Source organism: Coenobita brevimanus, chromosome 97, assembly GCF_032717465.1.
Source record: "Coenobita brevimanus isolate Jiangsu-jjx chromosome 97, ASM3271746v2, whole genome shotgun sequence".
NCBI lineage: Eukaryota > Metazoa > Arthropoda > Malacostraca > Decapoda > Coenobitidae > Coenobita > Coenobita brevimanus.
In genome coordinates this window covers 16,853,561-16,871,760 of record NC_137050.1, presented here as the reverse complement: position 1 = coordinate 16,871,760, position 18,200 = coordinate 16,853,561, and the positions used below count along the sequence as shown (strand labels likewise).

At 40.4% G+C, this 18,200-nt stretch overlaps 1 protein-coding gene across 1 annotated transcript in view; it reads left to right on the top strand.

Moving 5' to 3' along the window:
- LOC145413837 (uncharacterized) overlaps positions 1 to 18,200 on the top strand; it is a 62,407-nt gene that overhangs the window by 1,581 nt on the left and 42,626 nt on the right. Inside the window, exons 2-7 of the mRNA XM_080283502.1 lie at positions 10,442 to 10,579; positions 13,569 to 13,726; positions 15,805 to 15,934; positions 17,031 to 17,195; positions 17,540 to 17,659; positions 18,068 to 18,200. The exon at positions 18,068 to 18,200 is cut by the window's right edge and continues 20 nt beyond it. Of these exons, the coding sequence (XP_080139628.1) occupies positions 10,442 to 10,579; positions 13,569 to 13,726; positions 15,805 to 15,934; positions 17,031 to 17,195; positions 17,540 to 17,659; positions 18,068 to 18,200 (844 nt within the window). The remainder of the gene's footprint in view (positions 1 to 10,441; positions 10,580 to 13,568; positions 13,727 to 15,804; positions 15,935 to 17,030; positions 17,196 to 17,539; positions 17,660 to 18,067) is intronic.

Genomic DNA, 18,200 nt, shown 5'->3' with positions numbered 1-18,200 from the left:
TACTTCAAATACCCACAATGAAGGTAATACCTCGCCTGTACAGACTGTACGGTGCTGTACTTCTGTACTTCGCTTTAGGATTAAATTTTTTTTTTTTTCGCCTTAATTTGGCTCAGATTTTCCTTTGGCAGCTTATTTCACGTAATTTAGTGGCAGAAAAAGACAATGCTAGGCTCTGCATCCTTTCCTTAGTATTTTTTCGTGACTGCCACCATAGCAGCGTTAATCTCTATTACACCTCAGCGCTCAAGATGGAGAGATGGCAATTTTTGGCCAAGTCTGAGTATAGTGAGTTGCAGCTATGACTGCAAAGAACTAGGAAGACATGCCAGTTGCATCTCATTAACTCCTGAATTTGATAATGTATTATTTAGTATTTTTGATACATTCAGACGATTCTAGAAATTTAGGAATGGTTAATTGTACTGAATGGGTCATCAAGGCTAAATATAACTCCTCCAGTTCGAAAGAACTCTCGTAAGTCCAGTAAAAACCTGCGAAGATAACAAAACTAACCAGTACTCTGCTGTATTAGTAATAATAATAATAATAATAATAATAATAATAATACGAAGAAGAAGAAGAAGAAAAAGCGGTGCCAAGGCATAGCAAACCCGCCCCCGGCAGTCATTTTAGTGCTGACGTATAAACACAACAGCACATCTAGTCAAAGATGTCACTACTCAAATTTAAAGTAAACCGGGTGAAAACTGACGATTTTGTGTCCATTTGAAATTTTATGCCCGACCCACCTGATACTGACCCCCCTACCGCTAACTGGGGGGTGACCCCCCTGATGTAATGAGGCATGTTGCAGCATGCAGATTTGAAAGATACACCTTTAGGTTTTGGTTTCATGTCGATATGACGAATTTGAAAGGAGTTATGGCGAAAAAATGATCTTTTTAACCTTTATTTTTATTCATTTTATTTTTTTGGCCTACAGCCAAGGCCTTCGTCCAATTTGGTCCAAATTTTAATCAAGTGATCAGAAGGTCATAGCACATCATCTCTGTATTTATTTATTCATTTTTTTTTCAAAATCGCACCAATAGTTTTCGCGTAAAGTTGTTAACAGACAGACAGACAGGAAGAGAGACAGACGACAGACAAACAGACAAACCGAGCGAAAACAATAGCCGTCCCTGAGCCCCTCTAGGCCGGGGACGGGTAATATTATTATTATTATTATTATTATTATTATTAGTAGTAGTAGTAGTAGTAGTAGTAGTAGTAGTAGTAGAAGTAATAATAATAATAATAATAATAAATAATGATAATAATAATAATATTTTTATTATTATTATTATTATTATTATTAATAGTAACTAGAATTCTGAAACTGCAATAGCAATATTCAAAGAACCCCACATTCCAGATGAAAATACTTTTGTCATCATCATTGTAGACTTCATATTAAGGGACTTTTGGTATGACTCAAAACTTTTTACGGATTTTGACCTGTGACCTTAAGATCAAGGTCAAGGTCATTCATACTAAGCAAATCATGTTTACTCATGAGCCACTACATTTCCACCGAGTTTGGTCAAAATCGGCCAAATACTTTCCGATTTATCACTTTCAGGCATGAGGCGGCCATTTTGACTTTCCTCAGTATCTCAAGTATTTGTTGGATCTCAGTATCATTACCTAGGTGCACTAGTATATGTTGACGACTACATACTGCAACATTTGCAATGCAATCAGTTCAATAGCTTTTGTTGTGCAGGAGAGAAAATTGTAAAAACAACATAGAGGGTGCTACTGCTGCGCTAGTGCAAAGGGGGGGGGGGGTGAATGTGCCAAAAGAAGCCTGCAACCAAGACAATTTCAAGTCTGTCTCGAACGGTCTTGGAATGCCAGCCTTCTAGATCTCCTGCCCCACCTCACACCCCCAAAAGAAATACCAGTAATATCTACAATATCAATAAGAACTCCACAGAATGTGGAGTTCTTAAAAATAATGTTCGCACAAAGAAGGACATATTTTCAATGTAAAGCGTGATAAAGTGTGAGGCCAAGTTTCCCACACTAATATACTGTACTCATGTGAAAGAATTCTATCAAAGATGACCTATATTCCTGTACCGGTACTATATTCGGTATTCTCTCGTTGTCTAAGGTACGATTTACGTGTCCATTCATTACAGTTCATTCCCTATATTAATGCTGAAAATTCCAGGTGTTAAAGCTGAAGGATGCAGTAGTACCCCAAAAGATATGAACGACAGAAAGTATGTAGGCCAAGGGGTATACGTATCCACGTAGAAGATAAGTCCTCTCGCGTTTGCGAAAATTATTAACAGTACTGAAGAAACACGTTTTGGTGGTACCTGGAGCATACACTAGATAAAGGTTACGATGTTATGGTGGTCATGCTTTTATGTGCGTTGAGAATCTATATTAGAGTGGACATGCTTTTGTATGTGTTAAGAGTATTGAGTATGCATACTTATTTAAACTTTAATGAAAAAAAAAAGTATTTTATACTGGAAAAGCTTAAATTAATGAGAAAAATCTCAAAGGTGTGTGTGCCATTTAGCACTGCTGGCTCACTCACATTTACAATGTATGGATCATGGCCCCTTGACCCACAGTGTTCTAACGCATACGGCAGTCATTTTTGAAGCACATGTACCCATCAGATCCTACCATAGGACACTTACTTCACCGTACCTGTCAAAGCTGCGATTTCGAACATTACTGCGACATTCCCATACGTCACCACATTTAGTCATAAAACATTAAAGTATACTGTTTAACTATTGTTTTCTAATTATTTCGGTTTGAATAATTACTTGAGCTTTTAGAAATTCAGAGTTTTTGCAGATTTCATGAACTGTATGAACGGTTCGAAAACATCGAATCCGTTAATGTAAAGTCAATCATCACATGGTAACACAATTAAGATAGCATTTATTCATTTCATGTTTGTTCCCTTTACATTACTGTCTCATTCACCTACTTATCAACAGGGTAAGGTGGTTATTCTGATCCAAAGAGACTAAGCAGAAAAGCAAGGGAATAATTCACCTCCTCAGCTTCTCGGTTCGCAGTTAGATTAGAAAGCTTTATAGGAATACTCTAGACCAGTGATTTTTAACCTATGGGTCGCGACCCAAATTTGGGTCGCCAAGCCATTTGGAGTGGGTCGCCAAGCGACAAATATGTTACTGATATTATTAATGTTGTATACTATTACTTTTTAACATATTACCGTACTTGTCGATACTTCACACTTTACATTCTCTCTCTCTCTCTCTCTCCCCTACAGTAGGCGATTGCATTTGGCTTAAAAAAAAAAAAATATTACCATGCACACAACTGGGAGTAGCGTACCGGTACTGTACATTTATATTTTAAAACAACCGTTTTCATTTCGGAGTAATGATGCCCAGCTCATGGCTTACGTACGGTACCCAGGTCCAGAAGCCATGGAAGAGGAATTTCTGTTCTGTCGGCCATTACACATGACCACAACCAGAGAAGATATTTTCAGTATTGTGGACTCATTCTCCACGGAAAAAGGGCTTCAGTGGAATCATTGTTTTATGTCTGTTGTGATTGTGCACCAGCAATGCTGAGAGTATGTCATGGCTTCATTGCTAGAGTTAAAGAAGAAAATCCATTCGTGCTGCTTGTTCACTGTCTCCTTCACCGTGAGAATCTTGCTTCTCAGGGGTTGTCACCTGAGTTACATAAAGTGATGCAGGAAGTCATCCAGGTAGTCAGCTTCATTAATCTAGGGCTGTACCCTCCAGGATCATCAGTCGGATGTGTTTTGATTTTGGTTCAGAACATGTGCACGTGTTGTACCACTCTGAGGTTAGGTGGCTGTCACGAGGAAGGGTGCTCCAACGGTTGCCTGAAATGCAGAACGAGACATATTTCTCGCAAAAAAGAATCATTCACTGGCCCCAAAGATTCTCTGATTCAAAGTAGGTGATGCAAATGGCTTATCTTGCAGATATCTTTGCTGAGATTAACGCCTTGAACATTTCAATTCAAGGTCACGATCAGAGATTAGTTGGGCTGTCAGAGAAGGTAACTGCATTCAAGGGGAAACTGAAGCTGTGGAAGAGTAAAACTAAGACTGGGAAGACTGCGTCGTTCCATCTTTGAGTGAATTTCTAGAAGACGAAAAATTTTCTCTCACCCAGGTCCAAAGCATCATTGTGGAAAATATCTCCAGACTAATCGAAGAGGTTTTCACTACATTCCTGAGAATGTGATGAAATATGCCTGGGTAAGAAATCCCTTCAGCATTGAAGCTGAAGACTTACCTGACGAGATTTCGAACATCAGCTACCTCCAGGAGCAGCTCATCGAGGTTCAGAATGATGAAACACTTCGTTATGATTTCAGGAAACAAAACGAATCACTGAGCTCATTCTGGATCAGAGTTTACAAAGAAAAGAAAATTCTTGGAGGTGATGCCCTGAAAGCACTCCTTCCCTTTGCTACAGCTCATCTGTGTGAGACAGGATTTTCTGCACTCACACAGTACAGAAACCGTCTACAACCAGAGCATGACCTAAGATGCAGTCTGTCATCTAAATCACCCCGGTTTGAGAAGCTGATTGAAACTTTTCAGTGCCAGGGATCTCACTGATTATAGTACTTTATGTCTCAGACATCCAAAATAGTGACTCTCTCCTTAATGGTCAGAGTAAATAGGTGTATCATGAACATGAATAAATTATTTTGATTTTCTGATCTTCGATTTATTTTTTTCCTGCCAAAATGTGTTGATATTTTAGTTCTTAGGAAGTACACATAATAAAAATTAAATTTATTTATTATGACCAATAAAATATTGAAATATTACTTTGGTTTTAGTCACATGATATGACACATATGTTTGTTTCAGTTCTGGTGCAGAGTATGTTTACGAGGGTTTGGGTCGCCATATAGACCATCGTATGGATTTTGGGTCGCTAAGAAAAAAGGTTAAGAACCACTGCTCTAGACTAACTCTTAATGTGTACCCATTATATAAAAAGTACTCGAGATGTCTTCAGTTTACTCACTGTACCTTTTAACTACAGTATTGTAAGCTAATGGCTGTTGGATTTTGAGCATGCTAATTCAATATCGGGAATGAATGAGATATGAAAATTAAAAGGAAATGGGGAAAAAATTGTAAATGTAAATACCAGAATGCACTTAAACTCAAGGTAGGGAGACAAGATAAAAAGTGGAATTAATTTCATTATAATATAGGTACACAGGTTGCTCATTAAAAAGTGTTTGTAGAAAATGCTGAATGCCCCTCTGGCGTACAGTAAGGGCCTACGAGCAATAGATTCGATAAGTGAATGCAATGCTGTGTATCGTTGTTGCTCTGGAAATCAGAGCACATCCTATGTAGAACGGTTATGGTTCCACCATCCTGGCTGCTTGTGGCTGGGTAACCCAACTCCCTGACTTAATTTCCTACTGTACGAAAACAATGACAAGCTCGGCAATCGAGAAAAAAAAAAAAAAAAAAAAAAAAAACTGTACTGATAAAGATGTGTTGTTTTCAGAACAAGACTACGTAATCAACATCTGTGAAAAAGTCTACACACACTCGTACATGCTCGGTACACATTTGATAATACAGTACGGTACATATGCCGGAAAAGACAGATAGACAGACAGACAGACAGATATAGATATCTAGGTACAAAGATACAGTATGTGTAAATATTCGGTATATCTATCCATCTATATCTATGTATCTATCTATCTACATAAATGATGTGTCAAAATTCCGTTTTCATAGGCACAGTACAATATATAATAATTGCAGGGCATAAGGAATGATGCAGTCACATCAGTAATGGCATAAACCTCACGACGCAATGACATGTCTTCGTGTACCTGGTGCTTGGTCTGGTTAAGTGAAATTTATCAGATGAGTCTTTTGAAACACCCTGTATATAAATCTGCGTACAATGAAGCTAATCACTTTCCCTTATCTTTGTGTGATTATGTGATTAGAAATACCGATGGATTTCAGCCGGTACACATGTAAGGTGGATTTTATATCTATATCTACTGTAAATCTGTCTGTGTGTGTGTATATATATATATATATATATATATATATATATATATATATATATATATATATATATATATATATATATATATATATATATATATATATATATATATATATACGAGTATATAGTATGTTCGCTGATGTCACTATTTAATCACATACTGTATCAACTCCAAATGCCTCCCCTAAGGCTAGTTTACTATGTGTAGAATTACAGGCCCAGTATTACCTCGAAATTTATTATAATTTGTGTCTCACCTGGCCATGTCACTGTCATCTCTCCCACTATGGTCTTCATGTCTGTCATCATGTTTCACTCAGTCACAGTTCCACCCCATCCAAATGGAATTATATTTAACGAGACACTAATTAATGCTCTGAGTGTGCCCAAACATATGTGAAGAATATGATTATTATTAAACCTAAAGGGTCTGAACTGGACTAACTGGAACTAATGGTCCTAAACTGATCAGAAATGTCCTGACTGGACCTAAATCGATGTCAAGGGCCTGATTAGGCTTGAAGGGGCAGTGATGAATCTAGCTGGATCTATTTGGTCTCGAAAAGCCCTGGCCTGACCTGAACTGCCCTGACTGAGTCGGAATGGACCTGAAATAGCCTAGCTGGTTCTTAACTAACTTAACTGCTCCTGAATGGAACTGAAATAATATGTAGGTTGAATTCGGTGCGGAAGGCCTGGATAGACCTTAGGTGGTTTGAACTGATTTTACTGGACTAAAATGGTTCTCAGGTGCCTTTAATATACCTAAAATTGGCATGACTGAACCTGAAACGATATAAATGGATCTCACTTGCCTTAGATTGAACATGACTGAAATGTCGTACAAGAATGGACTTTACATTGCCTGTAGTGGCTTTAGTTAAACTGAGCTGGTTGAGCGGGAATGAATATGAAAGAACTGAAAAGAATTAAAGTAACCTACTTTACCACTACACTTATTAAAATTCTGACTTGGCATAAAATTATATTTTCACTCTGAATGCTCATTTGTAACAAGAGAACATCACTAGCCTATAGTGCCAGTGAAGAGAGGCCATGGAAAGGCTGCAGAGCCGCAGTATTATCATACTCTGCCAGAGATGCGTGAAGCAAGCCACAAAAGGAAGAAAATCTGGGTCAAGCTGAGGTGAAGAACTATTGATTCATTTGTTTCTAATTAAGACAGGCAGACTCAAAGGATTAAACTGGATTAACTTCTTTGTTCTGAAGACATTATTTTTATTTCTGCTACAAGATGATATTTTTCTTCTCAAGAGAGATATTTCGAAGAGGAGGTGTTATATATAACATTCATTTTTTCCTTCACTTCTATGGCGTTCTCCTAAGCGAATGAAATGATCTGGAGGTAGCTGGAATTAAAAAAAAAAAAAAAAAAAAAAAAGGACTGCAGAAGTGAAGACGATATGACTCAAGTAAGTGGCTTGACTACCTTAAAGTACTAAAAAATTATGAAATTGCATAATCGCCATCTTAAAAGTATATCATGGTGATATAAAGCTAAGTAATTATCCATATCAAAAGTCTGTGCATTTTCTTTAATTTTATGTTCATTCATTGGCTTTCATTATACACAAATTTTGGGAGGGAGGAAAGGATCTGTTACAAATATGTTGACGATAAAGTGGTCGAAAAAGTTAATTAAGTTCTTGAGATAAGTCGGGAGAGTAGAAAAAGTGGGATTACTGGGTGGATTTTTTTTTTTTTTTTTTTAATGATCGTTAAATATACCAAGTGAACGAAAAAATCTGCGCACTATATTCATGCAGCAGCAACAGTCATACTACAACCATTTGTCCCATGGAGACATCCAAACTGTACATCATGTTACTGTGAAAATAAGATCTAAATACCCCAAGACAAGCTGAATGCGGGAAAGAAAAATAAAACCAGAAAAAGTGGATTCGATCCGTCAACAAAAAATAAACATGAACGATGACCTTGGTACACAGAATCCTCCCTAAACACACATGTACACAATAGGGCAGATAGCGATAACAAGTTTGATGTTAGCGAGGGCGTCACATCTCCGCCCCTGCACCTCCGTACAGGCAGTGGCACTCCGCTGTCCGGACGATCAGCATGGTATGTACAACACTATCATCTTACCAGGCAAACGAAACTCAGTCAGCTTATAACTCCTAAATCATAACTTTTCAGGGCGTGGGACCTTGCTATCTGCACGGTTAGCTTGGTACGCACTAGCACGAGTAAATATTCGCCAACAGGCTGTGGAGATAGAAGGCGTTACAGGAAATATTTTAAAGTGATAATATTCTCAAATGAACGACAAAGGAGTATTAACAAAAATGCTCGCTGATGTTAAGGAAGGAATGAGAAACCTGGAAGGCAGGATACAATGCTGACAGGGGAATGCTGTGGAATGTTTGCTTTTGATAATACATCACTATTTCTTCTCACCAGTCACTAGACTCTCATTCAGCTATTAGCTCCTAAATTAAAACCATACAGACAACAACCCTCTGTACACACGGTCATCATGATGCCGTTGCGAACAGATATCATTTCACTTCTTTGCTATAATTAAAGAGACAATGAACAATGACTTTCGAAATCCAGTTATGTTCATAGTTCAATAAACTTTTCATATTACTGTGGTTCAAATTTCTTAATTGTTCTACCAAAATTTGGGGCGATATTCTTGTCGTCAGCTGTACGTCGCTCACTCTTTCTTCCCACCCGTCGGCAAATAACTCCTAATCTTATAACACTGGAAATATGAAGGTAACACGATTGGAATTCTTGACAGAATTTTTGACAACTGATGGTAGTGTTCATCAAATTGTTGCCGTGAATATTTTAAACTGAGAACACCACAAACAAGCTGAGGTTCAAATGCCTATCGTAGCTTATTTTTGCATACAGGACAACAGACATGAGAAGTAGACGAACCACACTAACGACAGGGAACTGATCGCAAACTTGTGAATCGTTTATCCTGGCTATTAAGATCCGGCACCAATGATTCATTGTACTGCCTGGAAAAAAAAAAAAGTGATTATGGTTAGAATGACAGTGGGATTGTTAATTAATCTAGGTCTAGCTACTCTGTCATTCAACAAAGTTTCTAAATTATAACTTTAGGAATGTTTTTGTTGTGGCCAAACTCGATGGACTAAAGGCTGGTTACCCTACCTTTGCGGTTCACCATCCTATTTTGGAGGGATAGGGAATGAGCAGAGTGACGTTTGTGTAATCCCTGTTCAGTTTTATCAATACCACTGCTTAATGTAGTCCCATTAAATTTCAGCACCAAACCGTAGGATAGGATAGTATAGGATGGTAGAACAATTCAAAGTATTGACGGAGATTCTGAAAACTGGTTGTAGTGTAACTAGAATTGATGATAAAAAGCAATTTACTGAAATGTAATTAAACCTGTCGGTGAGAAATCTTAAAACTGCAAATCACATTTTCCTATATTCCCTCACAGTGATTTGATTTGAGTTTTGCTGCCGTCAGATGCTTCTAGTGAGCTTAGGGGTCCTCTGTCTGTGAATGATGTAGAACCAGTTCATTAACCCCTTCAGTATGATTGCTATTGCTTTCAGTTTACTCTTGCTACCTTCAGTCGATTTTATTCAACGTACGAAAGATCTCTCGTACTGAAATTGTTTATATTGGGAATATTAACATAACACACAATATCTTATTAAAAAAAAAAAAAAAAAATGCTTGCACTGCAATATTCACCATGTCACTGGCTCATCTGAAGTGTCTGCTTTAACAATCTGTACACCGCACTGTTTATGCTAATGTTAAGACAAGTGTACCGTAATTAGTGTACAGTATACTGAAACATCAATTACCCTGAGTCTGAATTGAGTTCCTTGAATTATACAGTTGTTTAACCACTCTTGCTTTCACGTTTACATATGATTACTAGTCTGGATTATTATTTCGATGTTTTGAGGGTGAGTGCAAAGTTTACACTTTTTTCCGCTTGGTCGAATTCTATATTCACTTTTATTTAGCCATATATTTTAGCGTTTAGCGACTTTCTAGATATTTTGGTGTTAATGATGTTCTAGCTACAGTTCCTAAAAATTTTAATATTATTTAAAACTTTTTCATCTTCTTCTACCTAGCAACAATCTAGCCTCTTTTGAGAATAAGTTTATAGCGCATTTGTTCCAACTGATGAAGTTCTCTAACTCTTTTCAGCTCAGTTGATGGCATTGTGTAGTCAGACTGGAGGGGCGATTTGACAAAAGAGACTCTTTCCCACCTCATGACTAACACTCATCGAATTTTCATGCAATCACGACTCAGTATTCAATTTGTGAGAAAAGCACAGGTACTTCAGGCGAAAACAGACCGATGATAGTGACATTCTTGATTTTTTGGGCCAGGTGGTGATCCGGGTGGTGGCAGTGATGGTGGCAGTGATGATGGCGGTTGTGGTGGGGGACAATCCTGAACTGCCGGACATCTGGACTGTGGTGGAGGGCTCTTATGATGCTCGCGTCACCGTCGGCTTTCCCAGCTTGGTGAGTCTCTGTCTCATCCTCTCAGTCGTACAGTGCGTCCGCCAACTGTCTGACCCTAGTCGCGCCATGAAACAGTTAAAAGGGTTGTAAAAAACTGGGCTTGGCGAGCAAAGAAATGGGTAGATAGGTTTGAATTTCGATCGGCGTTGGGGCTGGTGCAGGCAAGTTTACCCTGTGGAGATCGATCGGTGCTGTATGATTAATGATTTGGGTGCAAAGAAGGTATATTCCGAAATACCCTTCAAGCATGAATGCTTCAGGGGAAAGGGGGGGGGGGAAGATGGGGGGAGGACAAAGAAATGGGTGAGATGAGATGGAATTGTAATGGTGGTGGGGAAGAGCCATTAGAGTGTTGAGTACCTATTGAAAATGCATTAATGTTTTGAGTGCTATGAAGATTTGTTCGAAACTTTTCTGCGACAAGAAAGAGAACTTGGCAGGGTCGTGTAGATTTCGTCTATCTGGCATGTGGCAACGCAGGTAAAAAATAGGCAATTATTTTCTGTGATTACTGAACGGCCAGACATCTGGATCGTGGTGAATTATTAAGACGCTCGCCCCATTGTCTCCCCTGGCTTGGCGAGTCACTGTTCCTCATGTCAAATTACAGTATTAACCATAAACTGGACACCCACTGAAATATCATTGGAGGCCGTATTGAGTTAGCCTTGGTTGGGAATATTGTATTGCTGGTACTTACACTGTTTATTATTCTAATTACTGTTACATACCAAATAAACAATACTGTGCCAGATTCCTTCACTGTCCCATAAAGACCGTAGGGATCCGGGCCTAGCCTATTTATCTCAGACATTTATGGTAACAGTTACCGTACCAGATGAGATTTACTGTGAGCAATAAACCTCAACCTTCCCTTGGATTCGAACCCATATGGGCCAGATTCAGTTACAGCACCTCACTCCACCAGGCCATCAGGTGTCCATTTGTTGGTTCTGTGGTTACCATCCAAAGAAGTACACACATTTCTGGCTTTCAGGAAACCATTTGACGTGTTAGTCAGCGAGGAGTCATCCAAAGATAGCACTGCATTTAGTGAGTGGATGGTGAGCGTCCGCACCTGCTGCAGTGCCAACTAATCGCATACCCTAATTCGAATGAAATTATTATTATTACCTCAGCCAACGAAGTTGGAGGTGGTTATGTAATCATCTATGTTTGTTAATTTGTTGTCCGCATATCTCCAAAAGTTCTTAATTAATTTCAGTAAAATTTTGTGGAAAGGTGAGCCATGGGCCAAGACAGAATTAATTAAATTTGGGGGCGGATCCGGATCCTGTGCATCCCGCACAATGTCTCTAAAGGTCTCAATGAATTTCAACAAAATTTTGTGGAAGAGTGGGCCATGGGTCAAGGAACAATTGATTAAATTATGGGCAGATCCGGATCCTGTAGGTTATATTCCACACAATAACTCCACGGATCCGGGTCTGGATCCATCTTAATGGCAATGGCATTGGCGGAGGTATGCGCTCTTTGAGTGCTTTCTAGTTGTTGTTTTTGTTGTTGTTGTTATTATTATTATTATTAATTATTATTATTATTATTATTACTATTATTATTATTATTATTATTATTATTATTATTATTATCATCATCATCATCAGTATTAACAATTTTTAATCCTTTGAATATTTAATTCAGTCTTCCATGAAAGATGTTAATGTTATGGCTGACGCATTGGATATTCCAGTGTGACGTGATTAGTATTGTACTCTTACAGCCGCATTTTTACATCCGCCAACGAGTTGGAGGAGGTAATGTTTTCACCACTGTTTGCCTATTTGTTTGTTTGTTAACAAAATTTCTCAACAAGTTACTGATGAATTTAAATGAAATTTTGGATATCTGGGTCATGGGTCAAGGACGGGTTGCTTAAATTTTGGTGGTGAATTGAGTTCAAGTCCCAGATCAGAACTGTTTTTTGTCTGTTTGTCCACAAGACTTCTAAGAAAGTTACTGATGAATTACAAAGAAATGCTGCGGATATGTGGATCATGGGCCAAGGAAGAGTTGATTAAATTCTGGTGGTGACCGAAGGTATCTGGTATTGGCGTTTGGCGGAGGTATGCGCCTCTGAGTGACGTCTTCTTGCTGAAACTGAGACCGACAAGATGTATGTAAACACTAATTTCAGACAGTCATTTGTGAAATCCGTGATGAGAGTAAAGTTTGGCTGTGCCTTGTTACTGAATGCGCTCTGTAACAAGACATGCTGGCTAATCACTTCTAATGCTGACGACTGTTTCCATAAACGATCACCTTCGTCCTGTTGATTTTAGCTGTCGTGATCTTAGCCCCTTCAGTCCGATTTTTCATTTTATTCTTGCTGTCTCCTGACGATTCTTTTCAGCTAAGGGGAAGCTTTTCGAACTAGACGAGTCAGAACTCCTCCATGGCGAGGAGATCTCTAACTCTCCTCCAAAGCGAATAAAATAAAAATTACTGACTGGAGGCAGCAGGAATGAAACAAAAGTACGTCACAGATTGAATGGGTTAAATTCTTCAGACCGAGAACGTCGTTTATATAATATTCTCGCTGCTACCGATTTTTTTTTTTTTTTCAATATTCATCTTGGGAGAGCACCCTAGTAGTAAAGTTACTGAAGGGTAGGCCATATGTAACCCTTGCAGTTCGAAAACTCTCCTAAGCTTGGGAAAAAAATCTTCTTGTGAGAAAAAAATCTTTTGGTGGCAGCACCAATATAACCAATATAACCGAGTGGCTCCGCTGCCCGGTTTTACAGATGCTCCTCAGCTTCCTCCTTTTCCTCGAAATGAGAATGATGGACTGCAAGGAGAAAGGCAACCTCAGTCTGAAGTCCACTGGGTTCACATTTAGATGAGCTTGAGACAACAGCATCAAGAGCAGCAGCAGCAACAACAACAACAACAATAACAACAATAACGACAACAACAACAACAGCAACAATAAAATCGTCACTTTCATTTCCGTACGACTGTGCAGGAGCCTGAGGGCGTGAGCATGATGGTGGACGAACTGTACGACATCAACGAGGAGAAGGGCGTGGTGGAGGTGACTGACCACTCCCGCGTCACCACCACCAACTACTACACACAATCAGAGCAAGCATTCGTGGTCGTAGATGATGAATGCTCTGTAGGATCGTAAGTATTAGCTTGGATTAGTAGAGCATGGTGGGTTTGGTGATGTATGGTGGGATTGTGAGTGCATGGTTGGATCGGTAGGGCATGGTTGGAAGAGTAGTGTATGGTGGCATAATCAGTGTATGGTGGCATTGGTATTACATGGTTGGATCGTAAGTGCTTGGTTGGATCGTAAACGCATATTTGAATCATAAGTGCATGCTGAGTCGTCAGTGCATGGTTTGATCGTAAATGCATGGCTGAATCGTAAGTGCATGGCTGAACCGTAAGTGCATGGCTGGACCGTAAGTGCATGGCTGAATCGTAAGTGCACGGCTGGACCGTAAGTGCATGGCTGAACCGTAAGTGCATGGCTGAATCGTAAGTGCATGGCTGGACCGTAAGTGCACGGCTGGACCGTAAGTGCACGGCTGGACCGTAAGTGCATGGCTGAATCGTCAGTTTCCATTACAGGCTTTAATCTAGTGGGTAAAGGAAGTTGCCAGCACCTCTATGGTAGATTACTCATAGCTGGATCTTAACCCATTACCTCCCAGGGTCCCTGCGTGAGGGATTGTGCTGGAAGGGTACTAAGCGTACTGCCCACAGCCTATCGGCTCATAGCCGTGAAGCTCATAGGTCCCTACCCAGGAGTTCCCTTTTTTATTAACTTTTGGAAATGTCCAGTTTCGTCCTATACTGAGGACACTGGGCGCAAATGGGTTAATGTTAACATATTCTTACTGATGTCTCCTTAACGATCTCTCTCTCTCTCTCTCTCTCTCTCTCTCTCTCTCACACACACACACACACACACACACACACACACACACACACACATTTAGGGGCTATGTCCATAGATTGACTGATATTTATGTACTGACTGTGGTGTCCATGTAGTAAATGTGGTGTCCTTGTAGAAACTGCGGTGTCATTGTAGTAACTGATGTCCATGTAGTAACTGTGGTGTCCATGTAGTAACTGCAGTCTCCATGCAGTAACTGTGATGTCCATGTAGTAACTGTGGTGTCCATGTAGTAACTGCAGTCTCCATGCAGTAACTGTGGTGTCCATGTAGCAACTGTGGTGTCCATGTAGTACCTGCAGTCTCCATGCAGTAACTGTGATGTCCATGTAGTAATTGTGGTGTCCATGTAGTAACTGTGGTGTCCATGTAGTAATTGTGGTGTCCATGTAGTAATTGTGGTGTCCATGTAGTAACTATGGTGTCCATGTAGTAATTGTGGTGTCCATGTAGTAATTGTGGTGTCCATGTAGTAATTGTGGTGTCCATGTAGTAATTGTGGTGTCCATGTAGTAATTGTGGTGTCCATGTAGTAATTGTGGTGTCCATGTAGTAACTGTGGTGTCCATGTAGTAATTGTGGTGTCCATATAGTAATTGTGGTGTCCATGTAGTAACTGTGGTGTCCATGTAGTAATTGTGGTGTCCATGTAGTAACTGTGATGTCCATATAGTGACGGTTGTGTCCTTGTAGTAGCTGTGATGTCCATACAGTGACGGTGGTGTCCATGTAGTGACTGTGGTGATTGATGACTGCTGAGTAATTGCAGGGCCTGTGAAGTATCCGTGGTGATTATGAGTGACTATAGAGCCTATGGAGTCTTCTTGGTGACTCTTGGGTATTGGTGGTGTCTGTGGTGGCTATGGATTGAATTTAGAGCTTGTGGAGTCTCCACGGAGACTACTATCCCTCCTTACTCTGGAGTGATTGTAGAGCCTGTGGAATGTCTGTGTTGAATGTGGAGAGCCTGTGGAGTAGTCGCGGTGAGTATGGTGTGACTTCAGAGCCTGTGGAGTGTCTGTGTTGAATATGGAGAGCCTGTGGACTCTGGAGCAGTCGCGGTGAGTATGGTATGACTTCAGAGCCTGTGGCGTGTTCATGGCGACTGTTGGATGACTGGTTTCTGTGGGGTGCCCTGTGACTGTGGAGTGACTATAGAGCCTGTGGAGTGTTCGTTGTGTCAGCGGAGTGACTGTAGAACCTGTGCAGTGACTGACGAGAGTACGACGAGAGCCTGCATGGAAAAAAAAAAAAAAAAAAAAAAATCCTGTACTGATGGTGGTGTTGGTGTCAGAGTGCTGGATCACGCCGGCTACCACATCTGGGGCTGGATCTACAACACAGAGTCGTCCGAGGGAAAGGAGAACTTTTTGTACGGGCCATCAGCTCTGCTCAGGATCGTCAGGGATTATGAAAAAGAGGCGGTGAGTCCTCACTTCCACCTCTCTCTCTCTCTCTCTCTCTCTCTCTCTGTATGTGTGTGTGTGTGTGTGTGTTTGTTGCAAAATTTAGCACCTTCGGCTGCATATCTAGCGATATTATATAGATATTATTAGAGCTTCAGCGACGACCTATATTTTTTTCCCCATCAGATATTGCTCTCTCTCCTTATTCGCTACTTACCGCACGGTCCCTCCTTGTTCACTATTATGCTCCCTCCTTACTCACTACAGTATTTACGTTTCCTCCTTATTCACTACTTATGCTCCCTCCGTATTCACTACTTGTGCTCCCTCCTAATTCGCTACTTATGCTCCCTCCTCATTCACTATTTATGCTTCCTTCTTATTCTCTACTTATGCTCCCTCATTTCACTATTTATGCTCCCTCCTTATTCTCAACATATGCTCCCTCCTAAATCACTATTTATGCTCCCTCCTTATTCTCTACTTATGCTCCCTCATTATTCACTACCTATGCTCCCTCCTTATTCACTACTTATGCTCCCCCATTATTCACTACCTATGCTCCCTCATTATTCACTACTTATGACCCCTTCTTATTTTGATTCCCGGAAAATCGGCTTCACTACTCAGGTAGTAAGATCCACCATCTTTTAGCGCATTCTTCAACATAATGATGATACCGAGTTCCCAGACCTTTGCTTTACGTCCTAACCCAGCTGCTTTTATACTCATGAGGTAGAGAGACACTCTTTGATCCTAGACGGGACATGAATCAAATGTAATGGAAATTTCAGTTACATTCTTCCGCCTTCTGTGACGTAGGAGCGAAAGGGATGCTTGTAATAAGTATAGGATTGCTGAGGTAGGATTGCCACATCCCTGCAACAATACAGGAAGGAAGAGAAGGACTGCAGTCTAGTATTTCCATAATTTCTAGATGACACGTGGGGAATATTTAGGCAGTTTTTCTTCCTTGTCCTTGTGGATCTATAACTATACAACAAGATTTTGCTCTTAACTGTTAAGACCCATTCACTGTCACAGTTCCTCAAAACAATGTAGTGTTCATTGTTTACACCATTACTGTGCCTGCCATCGTCCTCTACCCACACAGGAGTACATAGGCCAAGAGGAGGTACGTGGAATCATGGCTGACCACTGGGTAATCATGCACCGCAGCAACCATACCCTCGATTACTACTTCGCATCGGACCAGTGGCTTATGCCCTATGGTCACACTCTTGATGGCATTGATCTCAAGGCGCCACTCAGAGTCATGGTGAGTTTTGTACACTGTCAAGAATAAATTCACTTGATCACAAACCAGATTGGTGTGCCAAAGGGATAGTGCACTGCATCATGTATTATATCTGTTGCCATTCCTAAAAGATTTATTTGTTTCTTATATAATAAGCCTAAGGCCAACTCACTGTTTATTTGTTATACAGTGATTCCGCTTTCACCTGGGGGTGTTTAACGGTGCAAACTGCCGAGATAATAGGACAAGAGATAGACTGTTTGAAATGACTGAGATTCTCGTACAAAGGGAGGCAATGTGAACAAGCTAAGTGCTGATGTAAATGAAGAAGGTGAAGCCGCACAATAAATTATTCAATGTTGCAGGTTCATGGCTTGCAAAATGATCCCTGGAACACTGACATGCCGGACATCGAACAGACAGTCTACTACGACTACACGGAGTTTAAACCTTTCGTCGACCCCGCCAGGAAGCACAGGTTCCTGGTGAGTCATCTGGACTGGTTGTACGGAATTTTTATCACAATATCAGTGCTCGGTTTCGCAGTGTAAGGTGTACAGTACATATGATGTCTAGTCAATGGTTTATATACAGTACACGTGTAAGCATTGCGGACGTTATGGTGTATTCACGACAACGGCTGATATTTACTAAATTAACTAATTTCTATGCTTTACACACACACACACACACACACACACACACACACACACACACACACACACACACACACACGCACGGACACGCACGCACGCACGGACACAAGTTAAACGAGAAAAAAAAAATGCTATCCACCTTACAATTAAAATGTGAATATAATTGCTTTGATTGCTGGCAGAAGCGGGCCTGCGCCCTTCACTGTAAACATGTATCCTTCCCTTACCCCCTCGCAGGTGAAAACGGGTGTGGACTGCAAGGGCCGAGTGACGCTGGACCCCTCCATGGATAAGCCCCCAGATGCTCCTTCCATGTTCCAGGTGTTCTTCGAGGATATTGTGAGGGCCAAGGAAGGCTCTGATGAACCCC